This window comes from Amblyomma maculatum, chromosome 1, assembly GCF_055883805.1.
Source record: "Amblyomma maculatum isolate TAMU_Amacu chromosome 1, ASM5588380v1, whole genome shotgun sequence".
NCBI classification, from domain to species: Eukaryota; Metazoa; Arthropoda; class Arachnida; order Ixodida; family Ixodidae; genus Amblyomma; species Amblyomma maculatum.
This window is the reverse complement of record NC_139344.1, coordinates 194,358,008-194,371,514: the sequence shown is the minus strand read 5'-3', so window position 1 is coordinate 194,371,514 and position 13,507 is coordinate 194,358,008. Positions and strand designations below refer to the sequence as shown.

Genomic DNA, 13,507 nt, shown 5'->3' with positions numbered 1-13,507 from the left:
CTATGGGGCTGAAACGTGGAGGCTAACGAAGAGGGTTCTACTTAAGCTGAGGAAAACGCAGAGGACTATGGAACGAAAAATGGTAGGGGTAGCATTAAGGGATAGGAAGCGTGTAGAGTGGGTCGGAAAAATAACTCAAGTTGCTGACATCCTAGCGGAAATCAAGAAAAAATGGGCATGGACAGAACATGCAGTTCGAAGAGAGGATAACCGATGGTCGCTTAGGGTAACAAACTGGATTCCAAGGGAAGGAAAGCTTAGCAGGGGGCGGCACAAAGTTAGGTGGGCGGATGAGGTTAAGAAGTTCGCAGGGGTCAAATAGATGTAGCTAGCACAGGACAGGTTTAATTGGAGGAATATGGGAGAGGCCTTCGCCCTGCAGTGGGTATAGTCAGGCTGATGATGATGATGATTATGATTGCTATTTATTTGGCAGATAAGCTAGACTTTTCTTATTCTATTCTGTCTTGAGAAAGTGTTATTCGCACACCTCTATTGTTTGGAAAACAAGCATAGGGCCAGGTCTTGCTTTTGGAAATGCGGTTTCGTGTCTAAGGGCAGACGTTCAATCTGCTCTAGAATTAAAGCAGAATGAGGTTGACAGATAAGTATTAGGTGCAATCAGCAGAACCACAAATGAGGCAGTTCAAGGGGACATCGCCTGGGCATCTGTTGAAGCGCGCGAGGAAGCACGGAGTAAAATATTCTGCGAAGAACGACTGAGGAAACGACGAAAAGATTTTAAGTTTTTAAGTACCTGTACAGCACTCGTACAGAAAGAGTATTCATTCAAAGTGGAAGCGAGTAGCTCGAAAATTAACCAGTGATAATGCAGGGAACCGTACCAGTAAATCAAGAGCTTCAAAGCTTCAAGTGCAGGGTAAAGAAGGCTGATAATAAGGTGTATATTTATTCAATGAAGAAAAGAAAAAGAAAGCAGCTGATTATAAGTACATGAAACAAAAATTCAAATGAGTTAGGAATTATTCTATAATGATGCGAGAAGCGGCGCCCCGCTGTTTGAAGTAAGACAAGAGTGTCTACGAACGCGAAGCTATACAAGAAGAAATTTAACCGGGATTATGACGCATGCCTTGTATGTGGTAAACCTGTTGAAACAATTGAAGATAAGTTAATAGAATGTGGGAGTACCTGTACAAACCTTGATAGCTCTTGTAAAAATGTAGACAAAGCCGCACGCACTCTCTGTGAAGCCGTAGAGTTAAGAGGTAAGAAAGGTAACGCGAATGAATCTGCGATAGGCGTTAGCAAAGAACGATTGGGAGATTGGTGGCTTAAGAACAGGGCAGTTACGTAAAGATACAGGATTAAATTCAAAATTAGGAATGGGTAAAAGTCAACCAAACGTGCTTTCCGTTTATAACGAATAATTTCTAGAAAGTGCCTCTAAATTGGACGAATTGGTCTTCGTGACACCAGCGCTACTATGCGACGCACACTTGCGCTCTTTCTGGCCGCGCGGTACCGCTTTGGTCCGTGTGCATCCGTCCTTGCGCAGCAGCGGCGACATGAATGGCATCTTCAAAAAATTTTAAATGAACAGTAGTTGCAGCTGGCTACGTGTCTTTCAGTAAACAAGGAGCTTTAATGTCATAAGTAAAATATTAACCATTCAGTATGAGTTAACAAGCCTGCTAGTCAGCATGTCTTAGCTCTAGTCTGACGCACACCCCCGCTGACAATGCTGTGCCAAAGATTTGGTTTGTTTAATGGTGTTTAACGTCCCGAAGCGACGCAGGCTATGAGGAGGAAGAGGAGGAGAAGGAGGAAAAGCAGGGCGGTTAACCGGAAGAAGAAACCGGTTTGCTATACCTCCACATCGGGAAGGGGGTCAGTGAATATAAAAATGAATGATAAAAGGGAGTTACATGAATATTAAGTCGGTCTGATATAGACAATAAATCACAGCTTGCCGTGCAGGATGCGGTTCTCAAGCGGAACAGTGGAGCCGCCAACGATCGCCGCGTCCATGTGGCCTAGAATATTCCTTTTTGTCAGCGGGCGCTCCAGCGCACGGCAGACAGACTGTCTTTCGGCACTGTATGTGGGGCACTCACAAAGAATATGGGCTATAGTCTGATCGCACTCGCAGATTGCACATGGAGGACTATTAACCATACCTATCACAAATGAATAGTAATTGATGAACGCTACACCAACCGACAGGCGACACAGCAAAGTTACTTCACTTCGGTGTAGGCCGGGTGGAAGCCCGAGTTTTAGATCAGGGTCCAGGGATTTTGAACCAGAGTTTGCAAACTGGCCAGAATTCTGCAAGGCGAGCGTGAGCTTTAGCCTAAGTGCGCGAAGCTTGTCCTCTGCGTCTGCTCTGGAAAATGGACACAATCGCCGTCTTGGTGGGCGGTTCGCGCGACATTGTCCGCGCTGAGATTTCCCGCTATGCCGCTGTGTCCTGGAAGCCATTGGTAGATGATGGCGTGTCCTTCATTGATGACCCAGTGATTGAGTTCCCGTATTTCCGCGACGAGCTTCTCATGAGCTCTACAGCGAAAAGGAGCTTGTAAGGCTTGCAGGGCTGCTTTGGAACCTGGGTAAATAGACCACTGTTGGGGGCTGTGCTGATGTGTCCTACTGCGACACGAAGAGCGATTAGCTCTGTGGCCGTCGAAGAAGTCTAGTGAATTGTCCTAAAGTTAGTTTTTGTAGTCCTTGTGGGGATGACCATGCAGCCTGAATAACTCACGGCGTTCACTGAGCCATCGGTGCAGACGTGCAGACGGTTTGCATGGTGCTCATGGAAGTATTCAAGAGTGACTTGTTTTAGTTCTGTTGGCGATAGCTCGACCTTCTTCGTGATGGCAGGTATTGAAAGCAGCTCAAGGGGTTGGTGCAGGCTGCATAGTGAAGAGGATGTTCTAGAGGCGGGTGTAAATTGTGACGGCAGAATACTGCGATGAGCATCCGCGGTCTTTGTAAACGATGTACGCGCCTGAAGGCTAGCCAAATGATGAAAGGGAACCCGGGAGGTGTGTCGGAAATGTGTCCTCAGGGCGTAAACTGCTAGGTAGGTAGTGGGATGTTCCTGGGCAATTGGTAGCGACCGTAGAGGCATATTTCGACAATCCCAGGCAGGTTCGCAGAGCTTGAGCTTGAACGCTCTGTAGACTTCGCATGATGATTTTTCTGATGTTTCCAAGTGCAGGTAGGCTGTAACGAAGGAATCCCATAAATAATGCACTGTACAGCTGGAGCATTGGAGCTGGAGCTGGATGCTATGAGGGACGCCGTAGTGGAGGGCTCCGGAAATTTCGTCCGCCTGGGGTTCCTTAACATGCACTGACATCGCATAGCGCACGGGCGTCTTGCTTTTCGCCTCCATCGAAAAGCGGCCACCGCGGCCGCGGATTCGATCCCGCGTCCTTCAGTCGAGCGCGGTAACCGCGCACCACGGCGGCACTCTGTGCCGAAGATTGCGGTCTTCTAACTCAAGAGGCCCATTAAAGAAAAATGCCCAGCAGTATTAGGGGAAACACCCTGTATACAGGTTTTCTCTGCCTCTCCCTTCACGCTAAAGATCGCTTCGTCTTGAATTGATCCATGGAGGTACTTGGCAGGGAGTTGTCGTTACTCCGACTACACGGCTGAGGAAACAGCGGATCGGTGTAGTGGTGGGAGGAGACCGGGAAGCGAAGGCGTGAAAGGCGGATAACAAGGCCTCTTACGCCTTGAGCGGAACGCGCGCTCCTCGTATTCGACAACGATGCAAGCGAGGCGCCGGGTGCCCTGAGAGCAGCACCTCGGAGCTACTGCGAGTGACGATTAGCGAGAAATCGATGGTGCTGGGCACATGTTTGCATGCAAACGCAGCGACCTAGCAGCGCGATCATTTATTTGGGCCGAGTCCTGGCGAAAGGGCGCGACCAGTGCGAGCAGAAAAAAAAATATTGCGTTTGCGTAAAATCTAGAAGAGGTTTTCGGCTAACATGTAATTGTGCTTGGCGCGACCTTCTTGCAGTGGCGCGTTCTCAGAGTCAGTCAGTGCCGTGTTTACTCGAGCTGGCGCTTGTCTACGGCGATCATCCCCGCATGTAGCCTCGGGACGGCGCCGGATCGATTCACCAGCAGCAGCAGCAGTTGTGAAAATAGACGAAGGGCGCGTAGGAGCTGGACAACGCCGTTTTTATTGGCTTATGGATTTCTGTCGTCCTTCTCTCGTCTTATTTTAGGAACTGCACGCCACGTATACGGCGTCGCTTCTTCAGCCCGGAAGCTTTTAACGGATAACTCGGCTCTTTTAAAAGGGGTTGCGAATCGCCGTAGTTCTGGAACAGGCGAGCAATTCGGCAACGAAAGGTTTCTGTGGTTATCAAAATAGCACCATTGATTAAACGATTTTTTTCTTCTGTTTTTACGAAGAATATTTTCTTTCTTCTGGCTTCCGAGGGTTTTTCTTTCGGAAGGGTGTTAAAACCTACACACCTTATATAATTGAGAGCGAAATATTTTACCTAAAGGGCGTCTGACCTTCAAAACACTCGCAGCCGTTTAATGCTCGCTAACGGAGGCAGTCTCTGTGAGGTTTAGCTGCAAGTTATATGCTTGCGCTAGTATAGATCACGTGACAAAAACGAAGAGAAACGGTGAGGCCGACTTTCACAAATTGTGAAGTCGGTTATACATCGGTCCATAGGCATAAAATTTGATCCTTAAATTAAGCGTAACGGAAGCGGAACTGAGGAAACAATGTCGAAAAAAAAAAAACGCTAACAACTCGCTCTTTAACACATTGACAAAATAAATAAATGACGAAGAATATACAAAACCAAGCAATACGCCGCTGCAGGTCTTTTGCAAACATTGAAAAGTGAAAACTGGGAATAGCGCGATGCCCCGCTATTAAGTAGTGCTCGTACGTAACATGAAAAGATTTCGTCGCCTTTTTCCAGAGCAATGTGAATGAGCACAAATGTAGCCGGTATTTTTAAGAGAGCGAAGTTTGACCGTAATATCAAGACACAGCATGCGCTGTTCTATCTTAATGAGCTGAATGCATGGCTCAAAACAGCCCGTCGGTATGTTACTTTTGAGAAAAAGGGTCACCAGCTTGGGTATACTTAAGCTAAATAACTTGCTTGGCCATTGTAGAAAGAGATAAACAAGATGGCTACACTGTATGAAAGAACACTGAAAAAGGGTTCAGACAAATACAATTTCACTTGTGGAAACGTTGGCTCGGCTTGTGAATGGAGGTTCCCCCTCAACCCTTGTTCAATGCTGTTTCATTCTTGGCCATTAGTCAGACATGGTTTTACGAGTGTAAACTTAAGGTGAATTTGCTATAGTTGCTATTTTTTTACAGGTATAGACCTACTTAGGTGCAGGAACAACTGCCAGAAAAGCGCCGATCGGCGCACCGCCAGTGCTTGGCGCAGCCGCCATTAGTGAGCTTTCCTGGCCATGGTCCCCCGTGCTGTGGTGTACCCATGCGCTCTGAGCTGTCGCGCAGGAAGCGTACCGCTTATCGCCAAATGGCGGCGATCGTGCGGTCACAGTAGGTGCACGGTGCCGATCAGAGGAGCGCAAAGGGCTCGTTCGCCTTCCGCTCGATACTGTCTCCGCGCGGCTGCACGCGCGTCCACGCCGTCGCAGCGTTTGTGTGTTTCCGCACGCAGCGGCCTTGCGTTTCTCGGTTTCCATAGGAAGTTATTTGTCTCCTCTTCGAAGCCCCCACGCGCCAATAATAACAGGTTATCACTGACTGCGACAAACGCCCATAAATAATGCAAATGCGATTTCCTCACCACGCTGTGTTTCGGCGGCAGCTGAAAGCCCTAGCCGACCGAAGATTTTTAGGGCAGAAAGAAACGTTGATGTCACCATATTTAGTCGCGAACGTCGCTCATGTGTCACTCGACAATCACTACGTCTCTCCTTATGACGCAAAGGGGCCCATATAGCGATAGCAGAATGGGAGTCAATAACGACTGCCACAGATGTGCTTCCGCTGGGCGGTCGCCTTTGAGCTTTGCTTCAGCGAGGTGTTCCAGCAGGCCAAGTTCAAATGCTAACGAGGCCGTTATTCCACTGCTGAGGCTATGTCCTGCGTCTGCTCGCACCACAAAATGATTGCTTGGTAGAACGCGATTAACAGAACGCGGCAGAAAGAGAGAGCGAGAAGGTATAAGGGGGGGGGGGGGGGGGCTGGGAAGGTAAAGAGGCTATGAAGGCCTGATCATCTGCTGACTATCCTATACACATGGCGACGAAGACGAAGGGTGCGTTGAAATGTAGAGCGTTTACTCCACCATAGCCTTAGATTGTTATCATGGTTACCAGTCTCTCTTGGAATTGGCTAGTACCAGATAGAAAGTAGACATGGTGAGCCGCACATAAGCAGCCCACCATGTCACGAAAGAGGATGCCAACGGTTTCCAGAAGAAGCCGCTGTGTATGTGTACATGTGTGCCTTGCTTTTATTTTACTTTGATATAAAAAGAAAAGCATTGTGATGAAGTTGAAACATGAAACTTTATTGGCAATAAAAAACAAATTACAGAAGATAGTATAACAAAAGAGGTCCCATTGTACGTAACCGCGGGCGGGAACACCGTGCTATTAGCAGTAAAATTCGATTGGAAACTAATGAATGGATATACAAATACTGCTGGGATTAACAATGCAAAAACTAAAAAACCCCGATAACAATAGCGTTATCTGTAAAGAATATATGAAAGGAATGCCTCAATGGTTCCGGGCTTTTTAAATTGAGAAATTTTACATGTAGCGTCTATTTGTGCACATTTTATGAAGGAAAATGCTCGTGAGCGATCAGCAGTTCCTTTATCGCCTTTTCGATGACGGACAGAGCACCGGGTAGGAAATACTATAACAAACTCTTTCGGAAATATTGTCTCTTTTCGTTTATGTTTTATGACGAGTACTAGAATTCATGTTCATGTCTAATGGAAGGTAATTTCTTTGTTTACTGCGATGTGTTATTACCGTGCTACTGCAACTTCAAACAGCTTTTAAATATAATATGAGTGCAATTGGTCATTGGCATCCATCAAACCGCTGCCATACGGCTACAAAGAAAAGCTGTGGACAGTTTGCACTGAAACACTGTAGTTAACGAAAAGGTCGCCCTGGTACAGGATTTGAACATGTACCGCCCTGCCCGGGGCAGTCGCTCTACCTACTATGCTAAGCACGACGGCTAACAACTGGTAGACTAGTGCGACTTGATCGATGACTCGAACTATGTTGTTGCAGCATAAATTTGCTGCGCAGCCATATAGCTGCGCTTTGATGGATGCTAATGAGTAAGTAAACCCTTATTACTACCCTCCTCCAATTTTGGAGAATTCTCCCCATACAATTGGACTATAGCTTTTCATAAGTTACAGTGCTGCGTCTTAGAGATAACCTCCAACCATTTTTGTTTGTGTTCCTGGCGCAGCTCCCAGCTGCGCCGACTACTTGGTGGAGTTCCACCGCGGGCGAGAGTTTGATGGGCGCATCTGCTGCCTCACTGTTCCTGGAGCTGCTGAAAAGGGTTCCACAGCGGCCGTCGCATCAACAGCACAGCAGCCTTCCGTCCGTCACGTACACCGCGCCAGTCTTCCCGCATCCGGCCGCAGAGAACTCCAGTGAGCGAGCCGGCGAAGATCCCGAGCTGCTATGGATGCCGTACCAGAACAATGCCCTGATGAGCCTTGTCCTCTACGGCGTGCTGGCTGTGCTCGGCACCACGCTCAACATTTTCCAGATCTCGTCACTGTTCATCCAGGAGAACCTGCGGCGCAAGGGCAACGTGCTGCTGGCGAACCTGGCCCTCGCCAACCTGCTCGTGTCCTCGGTCGGCTTCCCGGTGACCATCGTGGCCATCCTGGCTGGCAGCCAAGGCAGCTTGCTCACCTGCCGCTGGCAGTGGTACCCCGCACTGCTGGGCTTCTACACCACCGTGTTCACCTTCCTCTTCATCGCGGCCGAAAACTACGTGCGCAGCTGCCGCCAAGACCGGGACGTCTACTCGTCCGTGTGCGGCGCGAAGCTGGTCGTCTTCCTGATGCTCGCAGCCTGGACCATCGCCATCTCACTTGTGCTCGTGGTCACGCTGGTCACGGGCGGCCTGGATGTCTGCGAGCGGGACATGCGCGAGAGTAAGATGTTCGTGGCACTCTGCGTGCCCTTCGCGCTCACCGTAGCGGTGTTCGCCAAGGCCATGCACGAGCAACGAGACTATACGTACAATCTGGAACTGCGAAACTGCCTGGCCACTCGCGAGGAGATACTCCAGCGAACCCTGCTGCGCACCAACGCAATTGCGTACGCGCTGTTCCTTCTTCTGTGGCTTCCGTTCCTGTTGACGGTGATCATCAGCCCGTCCATGCGTAGCTCCAGCCCCGGCACCTCTGCTGTCGAGACGCTTTTCTTCACCGCCCAATGCTTCAGTTGCATTTGCGGCTGCGTGTACGCCTTCACGCACGACGCGTTCCGCCAAGGCTTTCTCTATTTGGTCCACTACTTCTGCTGCAAGAGCCACCCCGAGTTCAGCAAGCCGCCCATCGGTGACGACAAGGCGACCAGCTCGATCAGGGTGCACGTGGGCATGGACTCCCGCGTCGGCGAGCGCAGGCATCGCTACGGCAAGGCTGCGACCATGGGCCTTCTCAGTTTTGCTGGAGGAGATACCTGCCGGACTCGCGTGGAGGAGGACTTTCTCTGACGCGAAAGTCCCCCACGACGCGCAGCGAGGCGGCCTTTGCGTGTCCCGGTGGGCCGGCATGTGCCATCTAAGCCATGCTATTAAGAACGATCACCCTCTGTCTTTCGGTCTGCTACCAGTCCCCCTCGATTGCTGCCAGGCCTACTGTGCGCACCCATCAAGTCTAGAACATTTTCCTTTGAGGCGAGCGGTGCTGGAGCCCTCAAGGTGCGACACCAGTCGGGCCAGCACTACGGTGCCGCACGTCGATTGATTGCTGCACTCTTTGAGGAACGCCGCGGAAAAGGCTGCGGGCCGGAAGACGAAGTGCGATCGATCGCCTAGAAGGGGTCGACTGAGGAGAGGAACCTTTGCTTTAGTTTTCTTGCGCCAGCTGTTTGTTGATAGTGGCTGAATGGACGCGCTCAGCCGCGATGTCCTCTACTTCGCGATGGGCCGCGAGAAATGCACAACGAACATTGACTACATAGCGCCAAGGAAACAAACATTTCAGCGCTGAAAGAAACTACACACGTTCGAAGTAATGCGTGTCTTTTGTAGCGGCAGTAAAGCTAACAAAAGATGTAATCGTACATCTGGTTTGATGCGCTCGCGGTTATGTTTAATAGCGTTATTGGAAGGCGGAAGGTTAAATAATTTGTTAACTCGTGAAAATTAAGCAACTAGAAATAGCTTCTACTTTTAGGAAACAAGTGAACAAAAACATATTAAAAGCAGTGAAAAGACGAGACATTTCTTCTAATATCAAGCCCTGTTAGTATATTGGTAGTGCGTTTGTGAGGTTAAAAATAATATCATTGCCCTTAAATCAGCACAATAGATACATTTTTATCAGCTTTTTAAATTTTAGTTCGTAAACTCTGAGAGCGCGAGATTACTTCGAGCACTACAGATTGCGAAAAGGCTGCTTTCAAAATTGCGCTTTTTTTTTTTAATGTTTAGTCGCTGTCTTTTGTATTCAAAACTGCCTTCCCGCTATCAGGAATAAATATCCCACTCAGTTGACCGCGGGCAGTATTTCGAGGCTCATTCCTATATTTATATGTCGCTGTTGATGGCTTGAAGCTTTGTATATTAGAGAACAACCGTTTTTCATGTCTGCAACTAGAGTGTAAGAAGTTGTGGAAAGTTGACTACACAGTCCAGCGCCAGCTTCGGTCACATCCGCAATGAACCCTTTACTCTGGGCAAGGAAGACACATAATGGGGCCCTTTTTTTCTGTATGCAAATATTTACAGGGCACATGGGGAGGAGACGAAGATTTGAGGTTTGGTGAAACTGCAATTCAGCGCAGCGCTTCGACTCACGTTAACGTAAGCCAACATAACTTGTGTGAAGACACAGATAAATTTTTAGACAAAATGCCCCCTTACATACACAAACGTGCTTGCCTGCAGCACAAATTGCCTACTTAAATCGTCCCCGAGTTGTGTAAGTAAGGGATCGCGCGTACGTTTGTGAACGCGCGAATCGCATGGCATGTCGACTATTAACGCGCGTGCTTTCTCAGTTGACCGTGCGTTAAAGCTCAACCAAGCAAATAAGCGCTCACGCTAGCAGTCCGCAAAGTTATACGAGCAAATAGCTCTGTGCTGTCATTTCGGTGAACTAAATTAGTGCCATAAACGCTGCTAGTGTTTCTTATCTTGGTTCCTTTTCACTTAGTTTTAAGAGCTTTCTCATATCACGTAGCATTCGACCGTCATACGTGAGAAAAAAAAAATTAATTACGGTCACGGCCCGCAATGAATGCCTCGAAAATGCAAATGTACTATGGTTGTGATTATTGACGTAAGCAGGTGGGATAAGTCGTGCACCACGATTCTTCGCTTGATCGCTGCATACGGCGCTTGTAAATCCTGCGATCGAAATTCAGCATCCTGATTCAGTATTGTTCTGTTTCTCATAAAAAAAAAAGAAAAACCCATTGTACCAAATTATTATAGCGTAGCTGTTCTGGGCGATTGCTGGGATTTACCGATGAAGTCATTTTACAGCATAGCTGTATGGGCGTCTTTCTGCGAGATCGTGTTGTCGTTGTCATCAGCGTTGTCCTCGCACGTTGCACTCCCGCAGCCTGCCCCGTCCCTACGCCCTTGTAATACAAAACCTTCACAATCGTCCAAACCAACAGAGAACTAAAACGGAAGCGGAATATCCACTTAAGCGCCATAGCACCAAAAAAAAAAATAATTCTCCAACTCCAGATCCCTATACTGAAACACGCTGACTGTTTGCTGGGTGCTCCCACCTTGTAAACGCTGCACTCGCCTTATGGAACGGTTTGTATGTGAGCGAACAAGCAGTGTGTGACCCACACATGCTGTAAACCCCTACACCCATACCTCTATCCAAATACACTAAATCACTGGTGAAGTGGTCATGAGTTCCAAGAACGAACCAGAGAAGGGCGGTAGTGTGGCATGACTTGACTCGCCCTCTGAGGTCACGTCCCAGTCACATGAGCCACTTTTGTTATCACGCCGACGCTCAAGCCAGAAGTTAGCCCGCTAACAGCATCGTTATAGAATGTTCTACTTTTTCTGCCTGGTTCTATTATTCCTTTTCTATTATTTCAAAAGGGTGTAAATGTGGGCGAGTTGGTATAGGAGTTCATTATGTTGGTTCACCACAGGGCCGAAACGCACGCAAGCAGAAGGGCACTTCACCCTGTCTCTGTTTCTTATAGTCCTCGTGGTTCTCATAGACGAACATTTTTAATGCAGTCTCGACCGAATATCTTAGACTTTCGGATGTCCACTGAGCTGATTCAAGTGATGTTACTGCATAAAGAAAAGAATTGGCACGATCACTGTATAAGGTATACGTACTTGATCAATTACGTGGCTATGGCGCCATAAGGCTCGCGAGGCTGCAACGCCCTCGGTGTGAAAAACGTGCGTCAGTGTAATCACAAAGCATTTTCCTCGCATGAGCATTGACATTAAAAATACCCCCCTCGATTGATGCAGTCGCATAATGTAAACTGTTCTTCTCGTTGCGACAGGACAGCGCCCTTCTGAAGTGCGCCTAACGAAGCCACTAAAATTTCTAGGAGTTGGAATTCGACTGGATTTGAAAGTGTTGATTTGGCATGGCGTGTTCACTCCCAGTCTCTTCAAATTGCCCATAAAATTGCAAAATTTGAAGCCATTTTAGACATCAGGCATGGAGGTAAAACATTTATGAAAAAAAGAAAAACGGCGCTGATGAAGAGGTCGAGGGCGGAAATTCTGATCAACATTGGGACGAAGCAAGTTATTAGTGAGTATTCTCCGCTGCTGCAGGCGTTAATGTCTTGGTCAATATCTGCTTGTGCGGGAGTGTGACGTCACTTAGTGCCCAGTAACGCCACAACAGGGCACGAACAGACGTTGGCTGTGTCTTTAATGCAGGTTACAGTGTGAAAGCAGGTAGATATAGCAGAGATCTTAAAATGGGAGAGAATGGAAAGCGTTATTTTTCCTCTCCGTGCGGCGGGTCAAGAAGAGTTGCTTTCAACAGTTCTTCAGGACTGGTAGCCTAGCGCTGACTTATAAACTTTCAGACCTAAGGGGAAGCCTGCTCTTACTTTTATTTGTAAGTCTGTTCTGATCACCTGCTTTTGCTTTCAGTGCTGTACCGAAGCTGGCTACTTGAGGCGCCTTTTTAGCACACTGCTCACTAAGCTAAGTAAGAGAGCAGATCGGTTTACACAGATCAGTAAAGCGAACGAAGGCGTCCCCGGATTTAACTGTGGAGATCGGAACAATATCTCTCTTCATCGAAATAGGGAGGCATATTGATAATCGTTTTATGCGCAATGCAACGCCACAGCTGTATAAGCGCGTCGGAATAAAAATTTAGATCGTAGCGCTCAAAATTACTTTATCTTGTTAGTTAAGTTCCTTGCTTTCAATTCAGGGATCTAGGATTTAAAAAAGAAAGCTTAATTGTCGTCTAAAGACCAAGAGGAAAGTCACTCCGTGTACATTGTGCATCCTGAAAGCTGAACATTTCGACAGATTTGCCTGTACGGTTGGGTTTATTATTACTAAGTAAAACATGAAAATTGTCCAACCATCACTTCTTTATTTTACAGAAACCCGACGTTTCGGAGCAGGCTCAGCTCCTTCTTCAGGGGTGCATGGCGAGGGGCTTGGTGCAGCTATAAGTAAACCTTAACCTTTACTTATAGTCCACGTCATGCACCCCTGAAGAAGGAGCCGGGCCGGCTCCGAAACGTCGGGTTCCTGTAAAATAAAGAAGTGATAGTTGGACAATTCTCAAGTTTCATTGTGCATTCTCTGTTTATCCAAAGTATCTGCAGTGGTTCGGTTGAAATATTCGTCACGGAGATTGACCAATGTAGAAGTAAAATATGCAAAGTGGTGCCCTACTTTTGCTATGCCCTCATATATAAACCAGGTTGGAGCCCGCCTTGTGTGCGAGTACATTTGCGTTGAAGGAGCAACCATATTTTGACGATGGCCAAACGTGACAAAGCCCAGCTGAGAAACGTCATAAAATATAGCAATAAATAATTTGTCTTACTGACCCTCTCGCATGTCTTGTCTACTTTTGTTGTTATGCCTGTTATACGCTTGGTAACTGAGTCTCACGCACTGCTTAGTGTGGTACGATTTCAGGTGCCACAGATATCACCTGCTGAGAACTCAGTTATCGGCAAGTGCTTGTAACCACGTGTTCATTCCCCGTGAGGGAGTTCCCGAGCACAGCTCCAGGCAGAAAAGTTTTTACGTAGATATGGAAGTCAAGTGCAGATAATCTCTAATATAGGCAGTGAGTGCTAATAG

General features: G+C 47.7%; 1 protein-coding gene across 2 annotated transcripts in view; it reads left to right on the top strand.

Moving 5' to 3' along the window:
- The window catches only part of LOC146205296 (trace amine-associated receptor 7e-like), a 52,140-nt gene extending 38,842 nt beyond the window's left edge, over nucleotides 1-13,298 (top strand). Inside the window, exons 1-2 of one of the 2 annotated variants that reach the window (XM_084589958.1) lie at nucleotides 1,107-1,229; nucleotides 7,442-13,298. In XM_084589958.1, coding sequence (XP_084446084.1) covers nucleotides 7,493-8,710 — 1,218 coding nt within the window. In that variant the 5' untranslated portion in view covers nucleotides 1,107-1,229; nucleotides 7,442-7,492 and the 3' untranslated portion in view covers nucleotides 8,711-13,298. Of the gene's footprint in view, nucleotides 1-1,106; nucleotides 1,230-7,441 lie in introns of those variants that run through there. The other variant, XM_084589959.1, reaches the window with a different exon arrangement.
- The last annotated feature ends 209 nt before the right edge of the window (nucleotides 13,299-13,507 follow it).